This window comes from Lycium ferocissimum, chromosome 12 (assembly GCF_029784015.1).
Source record: "Lycium ferocissimum isolate CSIRO_LF1 chromosome 12, AGI_CSIRO_Lferr_CH_V1, whole genome shotgun sequence".
NCBI lineage: Eukaryota > Viridiplantae > Streptophyta > Magnoliopsida > Solanales > Solanaceae > Lycium > Lycium ferocissimum.
The window spans coordinates 42,433,198-42,455,403 of NC_081353.1; the positions used below are offsets into that span (position 1 = coordinate 42,433,198).

Consider the following 22,206-nt stretch of genomic DNA (forward strand, 5'->3'; position numbering starts at 1 on the left):
CGCATTAAAAAAATAACACACTTAAATCTAAACCCTAAAAATAAAAAAACTTTAAGATAATGACAACAAGTCTTCAACAAAAATGGACGTCTATGTATATAGAACACTTAAACCTAAAGTTTTCAAACAAAACTTACTTCGGGCACCTTTTCAACCCCTAAAATGACGATCCGAATGTTTACGTATCCTTGATGTATTGAGCCTAAATTATTGTACTAAAAAAAAAAAATATCAGTTCCTATATAAAATATTGACGTTTCGGAGTCTTGACACACGACTAATCGTTGGTCAAAGTATGGAAAAAAAACACTAAGTGTTGCAAAAAGAAAAAGAAAAAAAAAAGTTGACCAAATTTTTTTTTTACTGGGTTCTATAACGCAGTGAAATACTACGCTATAGAAAAAAAAAATTCTTTAACGCAATATTTTACTGTGTTAAAGGACCTAACCGCGCCGTTACGATTAAGTCCTTTAACGCAGTAAAATACTGCGTTAAAAGTACTTTTGTCACAATTTTTTTTTCTGGGGTATTTTGGTTCAACCCCAATTTTTTAGGGGTATTTTGGTTCTGGACTCTTTCCTTTGTTATCTTTTACCTTTCGGATGACTTAAATTGGATCCATTTGTTTAGTTATAAACTTGCTTATTGGGTAGTTTGAAGTTTAAGAGCCCGTTTGTGTTAGCTGATTGTCAAGAGTTGATAAGTTTTCAGTCTTTTTTTTTTTTTAATGATGAAATTGAATTTATAAATAAATAGTTACGTGTTTGGATAAAATTGTCCGAACTGATGATATTCAATTGACTATGAAAAAGTACTGGTAAGCTATTTTTTGAATTAAAATGACAAAAATACTCTTAAAGTTTTACAAATTTAAAAGTATCTTTCTAAAGAAGTGGAGAACCGAGGAATATAAAACAACTAGAAAGTTAAAAGGTTTTGTCTTGAAAAAGATATTTTGAGAATTTAAAAAGTAATATTAAAAATAAAATAGTAAAAGTCTTGATCAAACTAAATGTACTAAAAAATCATAAGTTGGGGGTGACTAACTTATAACTTTTGATTTATTTTGGCTGATAAGTACTTGAGTTATAAGCATTTTAAACATTCACTAGATGCGTAGATAAATCAAAAAAATGCGTAGATAAATCAAAAAATACTTATAAGTCAATTTGACCAGCTTTATAAGCTTAGGCATACACCATCTAATAGTTTAATTCATGAGTATGAGATGTTGACCATGTCCTTTAAATATTTAAATGTAAACTGTAGCTCTCAACAAGAATTCTGAAAAAACTACTACATACCTAACATTCATAATACCTGCCTTTCTTACATATAACAGTTTGTTGCACAAAAAAAAGGAAAGATGAAACAGTCATATTCATTACTTACACCTACAAACTTGTCATTTTTTTTTCCTCTTCTAATATGGGATTTTCAGCATTTTAATAATTCTCTTGTTGATGTGAACATTTCATCAACAATGTACTACGACGTAAAGAAAGCAAAGAGCATGTGTTCGACAAAAAATGGACCCTGTCGTCTAAATCTTGCATACCCTACTAATCAATATATCGTTCAAGCAACACCTGATACTGTAAGTCCAAGCATTTTCTTGAAAAATCAAGAATGTCAGCATAGTTTAGTGAAATTTGCTTAACGATCGATGTGTCCACTGCAGCAAGCCCTGTCTGGAGCGTCGTACATTGAGATATCTTTCATCATCCGTTTTATCTTTTATCTTGGAGTTTTAGGTAATCTCCCAGTTAATTCAAGTCTCAAGATGACTACCATTATGTTATTAGTTATATTGAAAGTTAGAAAGATCAAGAATTTGACTGGTACTAAAAATGTTGGCCTTATCTAAAATTGCAACAGGAGTATTAGTAATAATCATTTGCCTTATACTGAAATCTTTGGGGGCTTGTGATGATGAGAGTTATCTAGAAGAAACACATGTATCAAGAGAAATAACTGAGACCGATCCCATTTTGCCACAGAAGGAAGTAAGATCAACTTATGGAACATATGAAGAAGAGGGAAATTCTGGCAGATCAAGCTCTTCAGAGGATTTATATGATTGCAAAATTTGTGTTATTTGCTATGACAATCCAAGAAACTACTTTTTTGTTCCTTGTGGTCATTGTGTAACTTGTCAAGAATGTGCTCAGAGGTAAACTATGCTTTTCACAAAATCTTATTTACTTTTTACAGATAATAAAAGTTCTCTGAAGATTCTCATAAGAGCAGTTTCCTGCAGGATCATGCATGTAGAAAGTATGGTGTGCCCAGTGTGCAGAAGGCCAATTCATAAAGTTAGAAAGCTTATCATTCCTTAATTGGAAAACTTGACCTTGTGAATTCCTTTTTTTTTTATCTCGGGAAATTTTAATAAAGTTGTGAAGATGTGTAATCAGTGTATGAACTTTTAGAAACTCCATATATAGTTTTTGAGAAGATGGAGAAGGACTAGTTAATTCAAACAAAAGATTGATTGAATTGTTTTACTAGGACAATTCATGGTTTATACACTTAGTCAGAAGGAGTAACCAATGGAGTCTATGAATTTACCTATGGGCTAATCAATAAGCGACCTCTTTAGCCTCAAATTTAAATACGTTGGTGCAATATACTATCCTCATTTATGCTTCGGTGGCGCCTTTTGGCCTTCTCTTAGCTATGGACAGGAGCACTAGTGGACAACGGGAAGGAGCATGTGAAACATGTTCGTAATAGAAAGAAAGATACTACTACTTCGCCTCTTTGTTGAACTACTGAGAGAAAGTAGTCTCTGATCAAGACTAGGAACTAATTCGAATATGAATCTTGATATTTAGATGGTTTTTAAAAACCGAAGACATTTTGCCAATGTTATATCCCGTATTTTGTACATTGGGATATTTTAAGCTAATCGCGATAAGTTAAGGACAAAGCTATTTTCCGATTTTGTTTAATGCACAAGTTGCTTATAAATTTTATTGGATGGAAATATTGAGGAAAATTAGGGGCTAGAAGTTGAAAAAAATATTTCATGAAAAAGCCACAAGTGGCCGTGTGGTTGGTGTGGGCTCCCACCCATGGCTTGGCTAATTTTGATTGCCTTAAGCCATGAGTGGGGCATGTGTCCACCTTGTATTTGTAGGGGCTATATATATATATATAGAGATAAGTGATGACAAGCAAGACATATTCATCACTTTCACAACTCTAGAAACTTGGAGAAGAGAGGAGAAATATTCGGCCATGGCTAGCCGAATTGGTGCCCTTGAATATTGATAAAAAAAAAATAATTTTCTTCTAGTATTCCAACCAATTGGAAGGTCCCTAATAACGTGAAGTAGTTGTTGGAGCAATCAAAGCATTCATTTTTGCAATTTACAAACCCTAGCCAAGTTGAGAAGTTAAGGGGTAAAGGTAAGGTTTAATCTCCTTTTTCATGTGTTATGGATGGTTTGTGCATGTTGTAGTGGGTAGAAATGAATGAAATTTATGGAACCCTATGTGTTGGTGTTGAGCTCAGTAGGTGTTGTGTTGTGTGGAGTGATGAACTAAATTTATTTAGTATTTTTGGTTGTTGTTGTGGATTCTATGATGTAAATGAAGGTTTAATGGTTCAAGTTGGAGTTGTAATTGTTTGTGGGCTGTTGTAGAAGCTAATATGATGTTAATATCATTTCTTGCATTTGTGTGAATAATGTTGTTAACGTGTGGTTGTCAGATAGTTCAAGAATTTGGAAGCGAGGAATGCGTTGTTGTTATTCTTATTGAGTTTGGAAGATTGCGGGTGGTGTTGTATGTGGTTGGTTAGAATGTAAATGAAGTGCCGTCGAATTATGTAGAAGGAAGTTACTAACGTTAGAATACGTTTTGAATTAATTGTTGATGTTGTTAATATGGTTGTTGGTATTGTTGTTGATGATTGGGCCGAGTTGAATTCTCGTGGTTTGTTGAATTTATAAAGGAAATGCTGCCCAAATTTCTTTAAATGAAGTGCTAGCTTAGATCCGGATTCTTAAGTACCTATAGTTAATGTTTGGTATCTCATCGACGTTGTTGTAGATCTTGGGAAGCCCGAGACTTAAGTTCGGATTAGCTTAGGAAGCGAACAAGGTATGTAAAGCCTATCCCTTCTTTCTTTTGGCATGTCTTAGATGTAAGTAAGATACGATACGAGCCTCGGGGTAACTCTATTCATAAGTTCCGAGCATGTTTATGATTCTTATTCACTTCTTGATATTAGCCTACTTAATATGGTCGAGCCATTACCCTTGAGTCTTTTGTATGATTGGATAGTAAGTGATGTATAAAGAGATCCGATTCCTAGAGGACTCTATAATGAATAACGTCCCTATCTTTCATAAGCGGTCTCGGATTGGTTTGATACGTTCGTAGAGGATTCTATAGCGAATAATGTCCGTAACTTTCATGGGCGGGCTCGGATTGGTTTGATACATGTCTACGATCCCTGAGACTCTCCTTAACGTAGTCCGAATGGCATTTAGAACGGATTTAACATGACTATCGTTTTAACCCTCGAGCGTTGATTAGTTTACCTACCTATTGAGTCTGAAACGATAATTTATATGCATATGGTTTCTCACTACTCTGCTCGTGCATGCTGTTATTACTTCTTTCACTGAGTCCCAGGCCAGGACACGTATTCGTGCACAACTCCACTGCATTATTCACCGAGTCCCTCACTAGAGGGCCGGGACACGTTATATGTATATGTATATGATGACATGATGATATGATGATACGGGGATGGCGGCCAGGATGGCATATGATGATTCTATTCACCGAGTCCCTCACTGAGGGCCGGGACACGTTATATATGCATATGTACATGATGATTATTTACTTATGTCACTCCCCCATAATGGGTCATGATATTGACACGCATGATTTATGTTTCGCAGGCAAGCCTTATGGTTTTCCGGTTATTGTACTAATTTTCTATACTCGTTATTTCGCATGATCCTGCTGCGATCGTATTTCATGCTTTACATGCTCGACATATTCCGTACCGACCCCTTCTTCTGGGGTCGCGTTTCGTGCCCGCAGTACAAATACTCGTTTTTTTGGTGATCCGCCAGCCTTAGGATTTCCATTCAATGTCTTGGAGTGCTCCTTTGTTCCGGAGTCTAGATTTTGAGTCTGATCCTCTGATTGTATATATGTGTTTATCCAGGGGTACGGCGGGGCCCTGTCCCGTCATATGTTCTGTTGTCACTCTTAGAGGTCTGTAGACATATATGTGGGTCGGTATATAGTTGCTGCTTAGTCGTGTATATATGACTTATGTTTTGGGACGTTCCCATTCGTAGTGGCAGCCTTGTCGGCTTGCACGTATATAGTTGGGACGTTCCCCTATATTATGACAACCTTGCCGGCTCGTATGCGATTTTATCTGTTGATGTTTGTAACTCCCCCGAGAGACAGGTTGTTATGATATGTATAGATATGCGACAGATTGAGACGACGTCATGCCTTTATATGTACATAAGTTCTTTATTATGTAAGTTGTGAATGGTTATAGCAACAGGTGTATACGAGTGTCCAGTTCGGGCACTAGTCATGGCCTACAGGGTTGGGTCGTGACAGCCAACTTCTATTTCTACTTCAAATTTAGATAAAACTAAGATTATCTCACTTCACCCTCCTACTTACAACTAAGTTATTGGTGGATAAAGCTAGTTTGTTCCTGGTAGCTTTTGACAAGGGGATTCAAAAGGAAAAGAGAGTGTCTTTACAAAGACTCAAACCAACAATAATGGACTAAACATTATGCCCTTCGGTCGCTGAGCTGAAGTACATATTGTGTTAAGGGAATTCAAAATTTAATATTTATACATAATTAAACGAATTGACCTTATATGACCTGTAGTTTCGACCCAAAAAAGAATAGAATAGCAGCAAAAAGTGCGTCTGCCAGGAGTCGAACCCGGGTCTATTGCTTGGAAGGCAATTATCCTAACCGTTGGACTACAAACGCTGTTGCTGTCACTGTGCGTTCTGTAATTACTAGTTTTATGCAGGAGATAGTTTTTCTACTTTTCATTTAAAAAGGGGAATTAGCTAGAATTTCATCGCTAATCCGTCGTTAGATATTTTGTAGATAACAGAATTTTATGATAATCCACACTAAATAGGATTAGCGATGAATTTTGCCATTTATCTATCGTTAATTCCTATTTTTTTAGTAGTGATTATCTCATTAATTTTATTGATGAGCACTTCCAAACGTCTCAAGAAATTAAGTTTCAAATGTTGATAAATTTTCTGGATAAGGTAGCTGGGTAATTAGTACTTGTCAGGAGTACTTGTTGGTCCATTTCCTAAAAAATCATAATGCATCTATATATTCTAAGTAACCAGCTGATAATCCTAATATAAGGTCCCTGACGACATTATACCAAAGCCATGATTATGACCAAAGGTTGTACGAAGTGATAAATATCCCTTCATTGTTAACCAGAGGTTCGAGCCCCTTCATCGTTAACCAGAGGTTCGAGCTCCATAAACAGAGTCGTCTTTGGTAGGAGGCTTTATTAATAAGTGGGACTTTGCAGCCCAAATTTGAATTTGTCGGGCCGCAAAACTATTATACTGAAGATTCATGTCCTTTTTCCTTCCTCTCATCTTATTTTCCGGGATTAAATTAACTTCGTGTTTTAACTGTTCATGTGGGGTAGTTCAACTTTTATATATGTGAAGTACGTAGCTAATTAAAACCTTAAAGCAAATTCCTTTAACATTCAAAATATTTAAGACAGTGGACAGACCAATTCCTTATTAAATTCCGTTAGTAATGTACTCCTTCCGGATCAAAAAAGAGTGTCCACTTAGCCATTTACACACTCGTTAGGAAAATATTAACTCTTAGACAAAAATAAGTAATTTGAATAAACGGAAAAGGGCCAAATATACCCCTGTACTATCGGAAAAGGGCCAAATATACCCTTCGGTATACTTTGGGTCCAAATATACCCCTACCGTTATACTATTGGTTCAAATATACTTCTCTTCCGTTAAGTTTGTCCAAGGTGGAGATCCAATCATACGTGACACCGCCATATGATGAGGTGGATGCCACGTGGCATGCCACCTCAGCGCCCCTAACCCATTTTACTCCTCCCCCTCTATTTATTCTTCCACCACTAAAATTTCCTTCCCCTCTACTACCATTGCCACCGTTACTGTTCAATTCACGTACAAACACCTAAATTCATTCTAAATCTGCTTTTTAACGTGTTAATTAATTTGCTATGATAAAAAATAAAAAATAAAATAATATTGTTCGTAGCGAGTAATATGCGTCCATACCCATTTTTCTGTCTTTAACTTTCTGTGTTTTACCGTTTCCCTTCGAAATAAAAAGACAAGAACTCGCCCAAAAAATTGGCGGCAACATATAGAAATAACTGACCAAACGAATCAAAGAAGAAAAACAAAAACAGAAAAAGCTAAAGATGGAAGAAGATTGGGGTGATATTTCCAATGGCCTTCAAGAAATTGACAGTGAACAAGAAATGGAAGAAGCAGATACTAAAGATTTCGTCTATAAATTGCTTAAAAATGAAATTAAATTTATCATTGCTGGATTCAACAGCCGAGTTTCTTCAAAAATTATCCGCCATGGCTGGCTTCAATAAGCTCGCAATATTTCAATCAAACACAGTTGGAGTAACTAATCAATCTTGAAATTGAAAACCAATTCATTATTGAAAGAATTAGTTAATATCGACTAATTTTAATTTTACTTTTCTGATATATGCAGACAGGAGGACCCAATTCATTATTGGTAGCGAAAATGGTGGCAATGGTGGTGGACGGGAAGGAAATTTTAGTGGTGGAAGAATAAATAGTGGGGGGGTAAAATGGGTTAGGAGCGTTGATGTGACATACCACGTAGCATCCACCTCATCATATGGCAGTGCCACGTTTGATTGGATCTCCACTTTGGACAAACTTAATGGAGAAGGGGTATATTTGAATCAATAGTATAACGATAGGGGTATATTTGGATCCAAAGTATAACGAAGGGTATATTTGGCTCTTTTCCGATAGTACAGGGGTATATTTAGCTCTTTTCCGTTGAATAAACAGCCCCTAATTAAATAAGTATTGAGATTTGATCACATAACACTTAATAGGCTCAAATCTGGAAAGAGAAAGTTAATTCTTTCTTGATTTGATAAGTGGACACTCTTTTTTACCCCAAAAAACAAGGCTAAGTGGACACTCTTTTTTATCCTGAGGGAGTACTATAAAAGACTCTTAACGTCCTTCATAGCAAGCGAAATTGGAAGTTTAATAAAGTTTCGTAATCATGTTCAATGAAAATTAAAAAGAGAATATTCTGTGGGGATATATTGACAAAAAAGAAACCTGGCCTTTATAATTGATGGGGTTGGGGTTGGGGTTAATTAAGGGGGCATAGAGTTGAAGCAATGATGATATTAAATGAAAATGAAGGAGGTGCTTTTAACTTCTTGGTATAATAAGAAAGGAATTGACCTTTCTTATGCATATTTAGCTACAATTTTAAAAATGCAGTAAGTACTTGTTACTACTTGTTAGCAAGCGTTTGGTATTTGTCACTGTATTGGAACCCCACCCATCCCCCCATCCCCAACCCCCCTAAATAACCAAGATGCACAAAAAAATTCTATTCATAATGAGTACTCCTTTAGTTTGTAAATAAATGGTGTTTTAAGCTTTTCATTTTGTTTCAAAATAAGTAATGCTTTAGAATTTCAAGAAGAAATTGATCCTTATTAACATAATCAAGAATCATTAAGTAGCTTTTCTAGGAAAGAGGTAACTTAGAAAGAGATAAAATTTAATTAGGGATAAGTCAGTAAAAACACTATTAATTTTATCGAAGCGAGCAATTCATTAAGGGATGTGCAGAAGCTACCACATATTATGAAACGGAGGGAGTATATAGGAATTGTCCGTACGCGGGTAATTACATACTGAAAAGTCATGAAAACCACTTCACCAATTGCTAATTGAATTTTTATAAGAATATTTAATTAAGCCGATTAAATAATGTGCCTAAAAGAACAAGTTCAGTTCCCACAAAAGTTTGTAAGGTTTTCATCAGGTAGCCAATTTTAAAGGTGCTATTTAAAGATACTAACAACAATATAAGTACCGGTAGAAGAATTAGGTATCAAATCTTACCTAATTTTTAAAGTGCTATTTAAAGACTATCCAATTTTTTCACCAATTTTTTCAAAGAAGTATTTAAATTTTAGCTGAACTGGACAAACTTCAGGCATGTGCTTGTAGTTTTGCTACTACTACTGCCAATTTGTTGGTCTACATATTCTTCTCATGAGTCACCATCTCAACTCTTTTTGTAGCTACGTTCATTGCATAGTAGTAATTACGTGCATCAGTTGTTGCTTCTGTTTATTGTTTTTTTTACGTTGTTGAAGTACATAAGGAATCAATATAGACCAAAGGATGGAAAGTAGCTTGCTATTTGCAATTCTAGCTATAGGAAGTATCTGATATTCTCACCAAATGGTATAACTCCTTATGTAACCACCACTAGGAATTAATCAAGGTGAAAAAGAAGGGCAAGAATGAAGTTTGAACTTACTCGAAGGATTGAACTTCAGATATTTGGATATGAAATTAGGCTTGGCTAATCCCAACTTCAGGCATTTGGGTTGGAAGTTTTCTAACTTCAGTTCCACAAGTCTGAAGTTGCAAACTGACTAAGCCTAACTTTAGTGCAAGCTGACTAAGCCTAACTTTAGCTCTTCAGATTTTAGACTTTAAAATGCAACTTCAGATATTTGGATTTGCTTGTCCAACTCTCAACTTTAGACTTGAAGGGCTGAAGTTGAAAATTCAGATCCGTAATTTTCAACTTCAATCCTGCAAGTTTGAATTTGATTCTGAAGCGACCAAACAAATATTTTATAACTTTCGGAATTCTTTCAAATAACAATGCTCCATGCGGCTATTTGTGCACTTGGCCCCATAAGTTTTAGTACTTTTTAGCTGATGTTATTAGAAAATTCCAGTACTAGCGATCCGTTTTAGAAAACTAATTAAGGGGTTGTTTAGTTGGTGGAACAAGAGATTATATTATATTGCATAGTTGGTACGACTGAAATGAGCAATTTCGGATTGTTTCTATTATAATTGTGATCATATTTTATACAACAGTCAATGAGGGATAACTTTGAATTAAAATAATAAATCACACATTTGCAATCTCCAAATTTTGTTCAAAAAGTTTTTAAAGAAAAGACTTTGTGAGTTTGTGACACAGAACATGACGCCCATAACTTACACAGTTGAAATTCAACACTAAAGGACAAAATATCACTGATTGCTATGACAAGAAAGGTATCTCAATTGATGGAGTAAGATTGTTCCCCGGGCAACTGCAGACGAGCATAATCAATAAAGGATTTATCTTGTTTATATACGCGGTCGGTGTAAATAATTTTTTTGTCAATATTATACTTATGTTTTATTTTACTTTTTTGCATTATTAAATTTGGTTAACAGTAGAGTTATCTATTATTAAATCATCTTAATCTGATAGTGTAAAAAAAATTATACACTGTCTGTGCACAGAAGTCAAACTCAATCATACATTATCATCATAACAATTGTTTATAGATAAGTGGCTCTCCTTGCAGGCCAAAGATGATAAAGTCAAATGATGCTGATAGCTACACAAACATAGTGTAAACTAAGACCTTGCACCAAATTTGCACTCATCTGCATAACTTTTGTCTAGCCAGAATCTAAGTTGGCCTAAGAAACAATTGAAGAAGGGCTCTAGTTATTTATAGTTACTGTAGAAAGTCTATTTTTGATTGATCTGCATCAACCATGGAAATTTCATACTACATCCTCATCTTCACTTTCCTTTACTTGCTAAAGAACCATCTCTACAGAAAATTCAAAAATCTCCCACCAAGTCCCTTTATCTCTTTTCCCATAATAGGCCATTTGTATCTGTTCAAGAAACCACTTCATAAAACATTAGCCAAGATCTCAGCAAAACATGGTCCTTTGCTTTTCCTCCGATTTGGATCGCGTCCTGTCCTGCTTGTCTCTTCCCCTTCTCTTGCAGAGGAATGTTTCACCAAAAACGACGTCGTTTTTGCCAACCGTCCAAGGTTGCTTGCTGGAAAACATCTTGGTTACAATTATACCACCCTTGTTTGGGCTTCATACGGCCAACACTGGCGCAACCTAAGACGGATTGCTACTCTTGAAATCTTGTCCACTCTGAGAGTTCAAATGTTTGCTGATATCCGTAGAGATGAGGTTCGCACTTTGATCCAACGACTTGTAACGGGCAAAACCAGTGTTGGAGATTCTAACACGAACGTGGTGGATATGAAAGAGGCTTTCTTTGAGATGACATTGAACATCTTGATGATGATGATTGCTGGGAAGCAGTACTATGGTGATTCTGGTGATAATTGGAGGAATCTAGGGAGGTTTAAAGAGATGACAGAAACTTTCCAATTGAGTGGTGCAATAAATATAGGAGATTTTGTGCCAATGCTTAACTGGATTGGAGTAAACAAACTTGAAGATAAGTTGAAGTTACTGAAGGAGAAGAGGGACAAATTCATGCAAGATTTGATTGAAGAGCACAAGAACAGCAGAAAGGGATCTTCTGTTGAGCAAAGGAACAATACCATGATTGATGTTCTTCTATCACTCCAAGATTCAGAACCTGAGTATTACACAGATGAAGTGATAAGGGGCATGGCAATAGTCATGTTAACAGCAGGGACTGATACTACAGCTGGCACATTGGAATGGGCATTATCACTTCTTCTAAACAATCCCAAGACCCTAAAGAAAGCTCAAAACGAAATCGACACTCACATTGGAGAGTCATCAAGATTACTTGATGATTCAGACCTTGCTCAACTCCCTTATCTCCATGGAATCATAAACGAAACTCTCCGAATGTGCCCAGCTGCTCCGATTCTTGTGCCGCACGAGTCCTCGGATGAGTGTGTCGTTGGAGGTTTTCGTGTCCCAAGAGGTACAATGTTACTAGTGAATTTGTGGGCAATACAAAATGATGCTAAGTTGTGGGAAGATCCAAATGAATTCAAGCCTGAAAGGTTCATCGATTTTAAAGGGCAACGAGATGGGTTCAGGCTAATACCATTTGGATATGGCAGGAGAGGATGTCCAGGGGAGAATTTGGCAATGCATGTGGCTGGTTTGGCATTAGGATCACTTATTCAGTGCTTTGAATTGAAGAGAGTAAGTGAAGAGCTGGTTGACATGACTGGAGGACCTGGACTCACTATGCCTAAGGCTATACCATTGCTAGCAAAATGTAGGCCACGCCAAAATACTGTCAACCTTCTTGCTCGTTTGTAATCACAATTCTTCCCTGCACTTTCGCTTTTCAGACATAATTAATAAACGCAGAAAGCAATACTACATTTGTCTATTAACACCTTTCTAAATAAACGCTAAAGCAAAAGTAACATCTATTTTCAAGTAGCTTGCTAATTGTTCATAGCTTGCTAGGCAAAATCAGTAATTATTGGAGAGAGCAGGCTTCCTGTTCCAGCATCTCTTTTCTTTAGCTGCTAATACAACGGGGGGGTCCACCCTTTTGGGTGGGGGTGTCATGGCTTGCTGATATGCATGTGCCCACACACACGCAAAGAGCGCCGTCGATGCAAGTAATATAAGATTTAAAGTCCCGGATATCGTGTACCCACATGTACTTATAATTAACTATTTACTAAATTAAACTAATGCTAATTATTTAAACAAGAAATAAAATCCAAAATTATTTTTATAAACTAACTAAAATAAAATAAAACAAATAATGAACTTCAACCAAGAAAGAGCGGATTTTTATCGGAGAAGAGAATAGATGCTAGGGCTATGACCACTAACAATCAGTTAAAATGCCTTTCAAATCGTTATACGCATGGAGTTCTAGTTGACGGTTAATTATAACTTTATGAGTATCTTAGTTGCTCACAAGCATGTAGATGCTACTATAACGCCTATATTCCTATGGTCGCGTACGTAACAAGAACGCATTTACTTCTCCGTATCTGCCCATCCAATAAGCAAGGCTAAAGGGTATATTCCTGTCCTCATTAGCGAAACGATTATATCGAACAAGCTCTATTTATTCTTATTACGCATGCAAATTCCCTAATCCCTAGTTCAATTCACACGCCACAGATAATGCTCAACTATTTCGTCAAATAATCAAACAATTAAGACCAAGAATAAATAAATAACCCAAAGATGAAAAATCAATAGATATAAACGATAATCAAACGTCAACTTTCATGTTTGTGTCAAAACTCTAGAACTAAAAGGTTTAGCTCCTTTTTACATGGAAGAAAAACAATAAATCAACTGAATAAAAATATCAAAATAAGTATTACAGAGAAGAGAAGGTAAAACCCTCTAACTATGGCCTTCACGGCGGCTCCAAGCTCTCTCTAGGTCAAAAGTTCTGAACTAAGGGGTTCAAGCTATTCAAAGTTATGCAAAAAATCGTGTAAAATATGTATTTATAGGGTACTAAAAGGCTTGGACTTTTAAAAACCAAATCCCACTCGGACCAGGAAAAATTAGCGGGCTTGCGTCACATCCACGTCGCGGGTGAAACGCGCACAGCAAAATTAGAATCAGAGACTGATTTTCGGTGCGTCAGTAGCGCGACGCGTGTCTGGCACCTGAATGCTCAGGTACGTGTCTTCTCATTCTCAAATTCACTTTCATCTGTAATGTAATTGTAATGTGCAACTCAATTGCTATTGCATTAATCATTTAATCACCATTGCAGCCATCATGATGTCTCCTTGGTTTCTACATTTTGTCTCCTCTCTCCGTTATAATCTTTTGTCTTCCTTTTTCTTCCACATTTTATACAATGTTGCTCCAAATCTCTTTAATTTTGCAATTCTTTATTCCTACACAATAAAATATAATATTAAGCACAACTCATTATAATTAATACTCAAAAGACAATTAAAAGTACTAAAATGTGAGGCAACTAATAACTAAATATATGCATTTTTAGGCCGAACATCAGGCACCCCGTAGATTAATAAATTTTTTATATACTTATGTTGTAGTTTGCTTAAATTAGTTTAAAGATTTGATCCTGCCACCCCCAGTCGTAAATTAGACAAAGGTGCCACGGCTGATAGACACAAGTTTGAATCTATCTTGAACATTTTCCGACTCCCGTTTTTCTTTGTGTTTTTTACTTCCTTTGTACCAGTAATTCCCTTTTCGGTTCTCCTAATTTTCTATTTATCTTTTTATTATTTATATTGCATTTCCTCTTTTCTATTTTTTTATTAATCTCTAGCGAGAATACACAAATAGAAACTTCAAAATTCCTTAAATTAAGCATTTCTCTTAATCTCAAATTTGTGAGTATTTAAATTGAAAAACTTGGCTCTCAATGGGAATTTTGGATTGAGATCAAAATTCATTTTTTTTTATAATTTCTTTTTGTTTATTACTCCCTCCGTCCATGTTTACTTGTCTATATTTGACTTGGGACACTCTTAATAAACAATAAATAAAATGAGAAATGAATTGGAGTACTTAATAATAAGGGTAAAATAGGTATATAATGGTAAATTACGTTTTGGTTTTTTCAAATTATATAACTTACAAGTAAAAGTGGACATATATTTTTAGTATAATGGACAAATAAAAATGGACGGAGGGAGTGTATTATAAAAATTTATGCTATTCTATAATTGTTAAATTCAATTTAAATCACTTTACTACTTGAATTGTGATGGAAATTTCGTAAGCACTGCTTAGAAAAAACATGAAATTTATGATTTATTTTTGAAAACTTGTAGTTTATCTAATTCTACATTTACTCATGGGGTGTATTTACCTATTCAAGAGTTTTTCCGTTATTTTTCTTATTTTGATTGGCGTAGTTCCCTTTATTGAATATATTATTTTACTTGTGCAAATTCATTTTTTAATATACATAAGAGATGCAAGTGTTAGAAAAATAATATTTTTATCTAATATCTCAAAAATAAAAGGACTATTTCTAATGTTTTTATTGGCTTTAATACAAAAGACTTAATTATACTTTATTAGCCTTAATGGTAGCATTTCATAATGGATAACATTTGTCCGTTGCCAAACGTGTTTATAAATTAAATATGGTCATTTGACCAATTGCTTTTATGGTCTTTATTATTCTTAAATATTTGTATGGCAGATATTAGAAGCTCTAAGTTGATATATATAATACATTATCGGTTCATCTTGGATGAGTGAAAAAATATAGAAAAAGTACTTTTCTCATTATGTATTGTTGGGTTTTAAGGAGTAAATCTTTGTTTCGTACTCATAGTTTTGTACTAGAAGAGCTTGTTGAATCCTTTGTGGACACACCCATACCGAAATATCCTAAGGACGTTATTGGCATGCCTCAAGCTACGAAGAATTCTCTACAATTGTTCGTGATCGCATTTTCCTCAAGCTTAGGAGAAGTCCCTACAAGTGTTCGTGTTGAAGAAAAGTCCTTACACGTGTTCGTGATGAAGTATTTTCCGTAAGATTTCCAACAGCAAGTCCCTTGGTGAAAATGTTAATTTTTTAATGGGTGTGATTCCTTGTTTAAGATGCTAATTATGTTGTTTCTTGGTTTTTGAGATGTAATTTTCATATTTGCAAATAAAAAAAAGCCTATTAAGTTGCCCGAATAAACTAAAAAGAGATGGACCCGACGTCCCGACCCAAATACACGTTCCTAACAAGATGTACATTGAAGAAAATTGTGGCACACGCTACCTTCAAATCCTAGATCCGCCTCTGAATACAACCATTACTACATCTCAATCCAATTTCTAGTTGAGTAACATCTAGTTTATGTTTCGCCTTTTGCTTTAGTTTGTGCAATACTTAAATACAATTAGCGCTCAATTTATGCATTGAAGTTGATGCTCAAGCATGAGCATGCATCAAATAAAGGAAGTAAGAGGAAAGAACCATCTCTTTTCGGGGAAGTTAGTCTTTTCATGAGCGGAATTGGTGCTCCAAACATCCTCCCTTTGAATGAAAAAAAAAAAAAAAAAAAATCATATTGTGGTCTGATAGATGGTCTGATGAGGGGCTGCTGAAGGATCAACTTCCTACCATTTACAGTTTGGTTTTAGATCAACAGTATCTGCTGGCTGATTGTTTTATTGATGGAGGTTGTAACTTTCATTTCAGAGGGGATATTAATGATTGGGAGTTGGACGAAGTAGCTTCTTTTTTTTCAGAAATGCAGATTACAGAGATTGAAGGAGTAGAGGAGGATACACATATATGTCTTGCAAATAACTCAGGGAACTTTACTGTGAAATCAGGCTACAAATGGTTGCAAGAACAGAATCATAGTTCTGAGATTCTCTGGCCTTGGAAAATGCTTTGGAGAACTAAGGTCCCCATGTTTTGGGGTGGATTGCTACCTATGTATGGAGCTTGTTTGACTCAAGATAATTTACACAAGAGGGGATTTAGCTAGTGTAACAGGTGTTTTCTATGTAAATGCTCCGAGAAAAATGTACTTCTTGTTGCACTATAAACAAACGTCTATAAACAAACGTGGCTTATCTGGTCCTTATTTTTAAACGTCTATGCAGAGCTTTAAAGATTTACTAAATCGTTGGCAAGGAAAGAGTATGGAAAGAAAGCGGAAGAAGATTTGGAGATTAATTCCCTTATGCATCATCTGGAAAGTATGGCAGGAGAGAAACGAGATGCTTTGAAGGAAAAATTGAGTTGATTGCCTGTGTGTTAAATTTAGATGCTTGTAGAACTTGTCTTGTTGGCATAAAGAAAATTTTATTTATGGTCAGTTTTGGACCCTGTAGGTTAGGCTTATAATAGAGTTATCAATTGTCGTAAGTTATTTTGACACGATAGAGTAAGCTTTACACTATCAGTGTACATAAATCAAACTCAACAATAAATTATCATCAACCACAATTGTTTACAGATATGTGGCACCTTGCTGTCCAAAGATGATAACTACACAACATAGTATACACTAAGACCTTGCTCCAGAGCTGCACACCATAAATTATCAGCCTAACTTTGGCCTAATTCAGTTCCTGGACAATGACTAAGCCTCAAGATAATAAGTTGTTCTAAAAACCCATTCAATAAGGGAATCCAGTGAGCAAAGTTGGAGATATTCTAGTTATTTAATAGTTACTGCATTAGTCTTTCTTTGATTGTATCTGTATCACTATGGAATTCTCATACTACATCCTCATCTTCACTTTCCTTTACTTGCTAAAGAACCATTTCTTTAGAAAATTCCAAAATCTCCCACCAAGTCCCTTTATCTCTTTACCCATAATAGGCCATTTATATATATATATATATATATATATATATATATATATATATATATATATATATATATATATATATATACAAGAAGCCACTCCATAAAACATTAGCCAAGATCTCAGAAAAGCATGGTCCTTTGCTTTTCCTCCTATTTGGATCGCGCCCTGTCCTGCTTGTCTCTTCCCCTTCTCTTGCAGAGGAATGTTTCACCAAAAATGACATCATTTTTGCCAACCGTCCAAGGTTGCTTGCTGGAAAACATCTTGGTTACAATTATACTACCCTTAATTGGGCTCCATATGCACAACATTCGCGCAACCTAAAACGAATTACTAATCTTGAATCTTCAAATCGCATATATGGTACAACTGAAATGAGCAATTTCAAATTGTTTATATCATAATTGTGTTCTTATTTTTATATCACAATCTATGAGGGATAGTAATTTTGAATTAAAATAATAAAATCACAAATTTGCAATCTCCAAATTTTTCACAAAAAGTTTATAAATAAAGACACTGTGAGTTTGTGACACAGAACGTACGCCCATAACTTAGCTAGTGTTTGGTCATAGATTCCCAAAAAAGTTTGAAAAACTTGACTTGGATAAAGTTTCTTAAGTTCTGAAAATGTGTTTGGCCATAGTTTTTCAAAACATATTTCACTTTTGTTTTGGGAAACATGAAACATTACTTACACTCATAAGTTTTAAAAACTATCAAGAATACACAATCATACAAAATATACATGCTTGTTAATCCCAAATTATGCAGAACATAATATTTTAATAACAATTGCTAATAACACACTCACTAGCTACTACAATACAAAGATCCATTTTTATCTTCGCAATATATTTCTACAATTTGTAGAGCAATTTTCCCTAGGGTTTCTTCTCTATTGTTTAGGCACGTTCACTCTATAGAAAAGACTACTTTAATTGTGGAAACATGGTATATACGGCTTTAATGGAGGAACATGGTAAATAAAATTAGTTGGGTCATAAATAGATGAGACTTTTTTATAAAATATAAAAGTTTGGGGTAGTTTTGAAAAGACCAAAGCATAAATCTTTGGCCAAAAACTGGTTTGAGCCAGAATTTGAAATTTGAAGATTTGTTTTCAAAATCTGCCAAAATTTTATGACCAAACAAAGATTTAAAGATAAATCTTCAAAATATACTCCCAAAATCTATGGCCAAACGGGAGCTTAAACAATTAGAAAATTCAAGACTAAAGCACAAAACTTCACTGATCACTGATTTCCCAAGAAAGGGATCTTAGTTGACAAAGTAAGATTGTTCCGGGGCTACTGCAGACAAGCATAATCAATAAAGGATATATCTTACTTTAATATACCGGGTCAGTGTAAATAATTTTTATGTCAATATTTTACTTTAACATGTTATAATGAAATGTTTTACGTTATTTTTTGTATTATTAGATTAGGTTAATGAAGAGTTATCTATTATTAGATCATCTTGACCTGATAGCGTAAAAGAAACTATATACTGTCAAGGGACAGAAGTTCATTCAACAATACATTATCATCTACGACAATTGTTTACATGTGGCACCTAGCCAGCCATCCAAAGATGATAGAGTTAAGTAATGATGATAACTAAACATAGGATAAATTCAGACCTTGCACCAGAGCTGCACTCCATAAATTATCAGCCTAACTTTGGCCTAATTCAATTCCTGGACAATGACAGAGCCTCAAAACAGAATATAAGTTGTTCTAAAACCCCATCCAAGAAGGGAATCCAGTGAGCAAAGTCGGAGAATTTTAGTTATTTATAGTTGCTGCAGAAGTCTTTCTTTGATTGCATCTGCATAACCATGGACATCTCATACTATATCCTCATCTTCACTTTCCTTTACTTGCTAAAGAACCATTTTCTTAGAACATTTCAAAATCTCCCACCAAGTCCGTTTACTTCTTTACCCATAATAGGCCATTTATATCTATTCAAGAAACCAATCCATGAAACATTAGCCAAGATCTCAGAAAAACATGGTCCTTTGCTTTTCCTCCGATTTGGATCGCGCCCTGTCCTGCTTGTCTCTTCCCCTGATCTTGCAGAGGAATGTTTCACCAAAAACGACGTTGTTTTTGCCAGCCGTCCAAGGTTGCTTGCTGGAAAGCATCTTGGTTACAACTATACCACCCTTGTTTGGGCTTCATATGGCCAACATTGGCGCAACCTAAGACGGATTGCTACTCTTGAAATCCTGTCCACTCTGAGAGTTCAAATGTTTGCTGATATCCGTAGAGATGAGGTTCGCACTTTGATCCAACGACTTGTAAGGAGCGAAACCAGTGTTGGAGATTCTAACACGAACGTGGTGGATATGAAGGAGGCTTTCTTTGAGATGACATTGAACATCTTGATGATGATGATTGCTGGGAAGCAGTACTATGGTGATTCTGGTGATAAATTGGAGGAATCTAGGAGGTTTAAAGAGATTGTGACAGAAACTTTCCAATTGAGTGGTGCAACAAATATAGGAGATTTTGTGCCAATGCTTAACTGGATTGGAGTAAACAAACTTGAAGATAAGGTGAAGTTACTGAAGGAGAAGAGGGACAAATTCATACAAGATTTGATTGAAGAGAACAGGATCAACAGAAAGGGATCTTCTGTTGAGCAAAAGAACAATACCATGATTGATGTTCTTCTATCACTGCAATATTCAGAGCCAGATTATTACACAGATGAAGTGATAAGGGGCATGGCAATAGCCATGTTAACAGCAGGGACTGATACTACAGCTAGCACAATGGAATGGGCATTATCACTTCTTCTGAACAATCCCAAGGCACTAAAGAAAGCTCGAAACGAAATAGACACTCACATTGGAGAGTCATCAAGATTACTCGATGATTCAGACCTTGTTCAACTCCCTTATCTCCATGGCATCATAAATGAAACTCTTCGAATGTGCCCAGCTGCTCCGCTTCTTGTGCCACATGAGTCCTCGGCTGAGTGTGACATTGGAGGTTTTCGTGTCCCTCGTGGTACAATGTTGCTAGTGAATTTGTGGGCGATACAAAATGATGCTAAGTTGTGGCAAGACCCAAATGATTTCAAGCCTGAAAGGTTCATCGATTTCAAAGGGCAACGAGACGGGTTCAGGCTAATGCCATTTGGATATGGCAGGAGAGGATGTCCAGGTGAGAATTTGGCAATGCATGTAGCTGCTTTGGCATTAGGATCACTTATTCAATGCTTTGAATGGGAGAGGATAAGTGAAGAGCCGGTTGACATGACTGGAGGACCTGGACTCACTATGCCTAAGGCTATACCGTTGCTAGCTAAATGTAGGCCTCGCCAAAATATTGTCAGCCTTCTTGCTCATTTGTAATCACAATTCTTCCCTGCACTTTCTCTTTTCAGGCATAATTAATAAACACAGAAAGCAATACTACATTTGTCTATTAACACCTTAACAAACAAACACTAAAGCAAAAGTAACTTCTATTTTCAGGTAGCTTGCTAATTGTTCATAGCATGCGAGGTAAAATCAGTAATTATTGGAGAGAGCAGGCTTCCTGTTCTAGCATCTCTCTTCTTTAGTTGCTAAAACAACGATTACTACATCTCAATCCAATTTCTAGTCGTGTAACATCTAGTTTATGTTACGCCTTTTGCTTTAGCTTGTGCAATACTTGAATACAATTATCGCTCAATTTATGCATTCAAGTTGAAGCTCAAGCATAAGCATGCATCAAATAAATGGAGTAAGAGGAAAGCAGCATCTCTTTTCCGGGAAGTCAGTCTTCTCATGAGAGGAATTGGTGTTCCAAACCTCCTCCCGTCAAATGGAAAAAAGGAATTGTGGTCTGATGAGGGGCTGTTGAAGGATCAATGTCCTATCATTTACAGTTTGGTTTTAGATCAACAGTATCTGCTGGCTGATTGTTTTATTGATGGAGGTTGTAACTTCCATTTCAGAAGAGATTTTAATGATGGGAGTTGGACGAGTAGCTTCTCTTTTTACAGAAATGAAGATCGTAGAGATTTAAAGAGTGAAGGAGGATACAGTACACAGATATGGCCTGCAAATAACTCAGGGAACTTTACTGCGAGGTTAGGCTATGAGTGGCTGCAAGAACAGAATCATAGTTCTGAGATTCTGTGGCCCTGGAAAATACCTTCGAAACTAAGGTCCCAACCAAAAGTAGCATGTTTTGGGAGCATTGCTACCTTTGGAGCTTGTATGACTCAAGATAATTTACAAAAGAGGGGAATTAGCTTGTGTAACAGGTGTTTTCTATGTAAATGCTCTGAGGAAACTGTACTACTTGTTGCACTATAAACAAAGATGGCTCGTTATTTTAAAACAATTTTGGTGTTTATGAGGGTGATGCCACAGAGCTTTAAAGATTATCTAGATTGTTGGCAAGGTCAGAGTGTGGAAATAAAGTGGAAGAAGATTTGGAGATTAATTCCCTTATGCATCACCTGGAGTGGGCAGTATGGCAGGAGAGAACAAGAGATGCTTTGAAGGAAAAATCGAGTTGATTGCCTGTGTGTTAAATTTAGATGCTTGTAGAACTTGTTTTGTTGGCATAAAGAAAATTTTATTTTTGGTATATCTCAGTTTTGGACTCTGTAGGTAGGCTTGTAATAGAGTTATCAATTGTTAATAAGTTATCTTGACACGATAGTGTAAACTTTACGCTACCGGTGCACATAAATCAAACTCAGCAACAAATTATCATCAACCATAATTGTTTAAAGATATGTGGCACCTTGCTGTCCAAAGATGATAACTACACAACATAGTATACACTAAGACCTTGCTCCAGAGCTGCACACCATA

The 22,206-nt window shown here is 35.7% G+C and overlaps 3 protein-coding genes, 1 long non-coding RNA gene and 1 other non-coding gene across 5 annotated transcripts; 4 read left to right on the forward strand and 1 right to left on the reverse strand.

The window, feature by feature from the left end:
* Positions 1-1,385: 1,385 nt before the first annotated feature.
* On the forward strand, positions 1,386-2,761 carry LOC132040925 (E3 ubiquitin-protein ligase APD2-like). Its single transcript, XM_059431610.1, has 4 exons — positions 1,386-1,597; positions 1,682-1,754; positions 1,879-2,173; positions 2,261-2,761. Exons 1-4 carry the CDS (start codon positions 1,484-1,486, stop codon positions 2,337-2,339), a joined length of 561 nt encoding a protein of 186 aa, XP_059287593.1. The 5' UTR covers positions 1,386-1,483; the 3' UTR covers positions 2,340-2,761.
* A 3,162-nt stretch (positions 2,762-5,923) lies between these two features.
* Positions 5,924-5,995, reverse strand: TRNAG-UCC (transfer RNA glycine (anticodon UCC)). Its single transcript has one exon. It is a non-coding gene; the product is annotated as a tRNA-Gly (tRNA).
* Positions 5,996-10,597: 4,602 nt separating this feature from the next.
* On the forward strand, positions 10,598-12,583 carry LOC132040613 (cytochrome P450 81Q32-like). Its single transcript, XM_059431267.1, has one exon. It carries the CDS (start codon positions 10,870-10,872, stop codon positions 12,391-12,393), a length of 1,524 nt encoding a protein of 507 aa, XP_059287250.1. The 5' UTR covers positions 10,598-10,869; the 3' UTR covers positions 12,394-12,583.
* A 3,154-nt stretch (positions 12,584-15,737) lies between these two features.
* LOC132041005 (uncharacterized) lies at positions 15,738-22,043 on the forward strand. Its single transcript, XR_009410839.1, has 2 exons — positions 15,738-16,279; positions 21,366-22,043. It is a non-coding gene; the product is annotated as an uncharacterized LOC132041005 (long non-coding RNA).
* On the forward strand, positions 18,924-21,348 carry LOC132041002 (cytochrome P450 81Q32-like). The gene is made up of 2 exons (XM_059431724.1): positions 18,924-20,741; positions 20,869-21,348. The coding sequence occupies exons 1-2, from the start codon at positions 19,219-19,221 to the stop codon at positions 20,870-20,872; spliced, it is 1,527 nt and encodes a 508-aa protein (XP_059287707.1). The 5' UTR covers positions 18,924-19,218; the 3' UTR covers positions 20,873-21,348.
* Positions 22,044-22,206: the final 163 nt, after the last annotated feature.

Bases quoted from the DNA above. Each gene is read 5' to 3' on its own strand.
- LOC132041002 (XM_059431724.1), top strand. From the start codon at position 19,219: ATGGACATCTCATACTATATCCTCATCTTCACTTTCCTTTACTTGCTA.
- LOC132040613 (XM_059431267.1), top strand. From the start codon at position 10,870: ATGGAAATTTCATACTACATCCTCATCTTCACTTTCCTTTACTTGCTA.
- LOC132040925 (XM_059431610.1), top strand. From the start codon at position 1,484: ATGTACTACGACGTAAAGAAAGCAAAGAGCATGTGTTCGACAAAAAAT. The intron at 1,755-1,878 runs GTAATCTCCCAG...AAATTGCAACAG, and splicing joins CTTTTATCTTGGAGTTTTAG to GAGTATTAGTAATAATCATT. The intron at 2,174-2,260 runs GTAAACTATGCT...AGTTTCCTGCAG, and splicing joins TGTCAAGAATGTGCTCAGAG to GATCATGCATGTAGAAAGTA.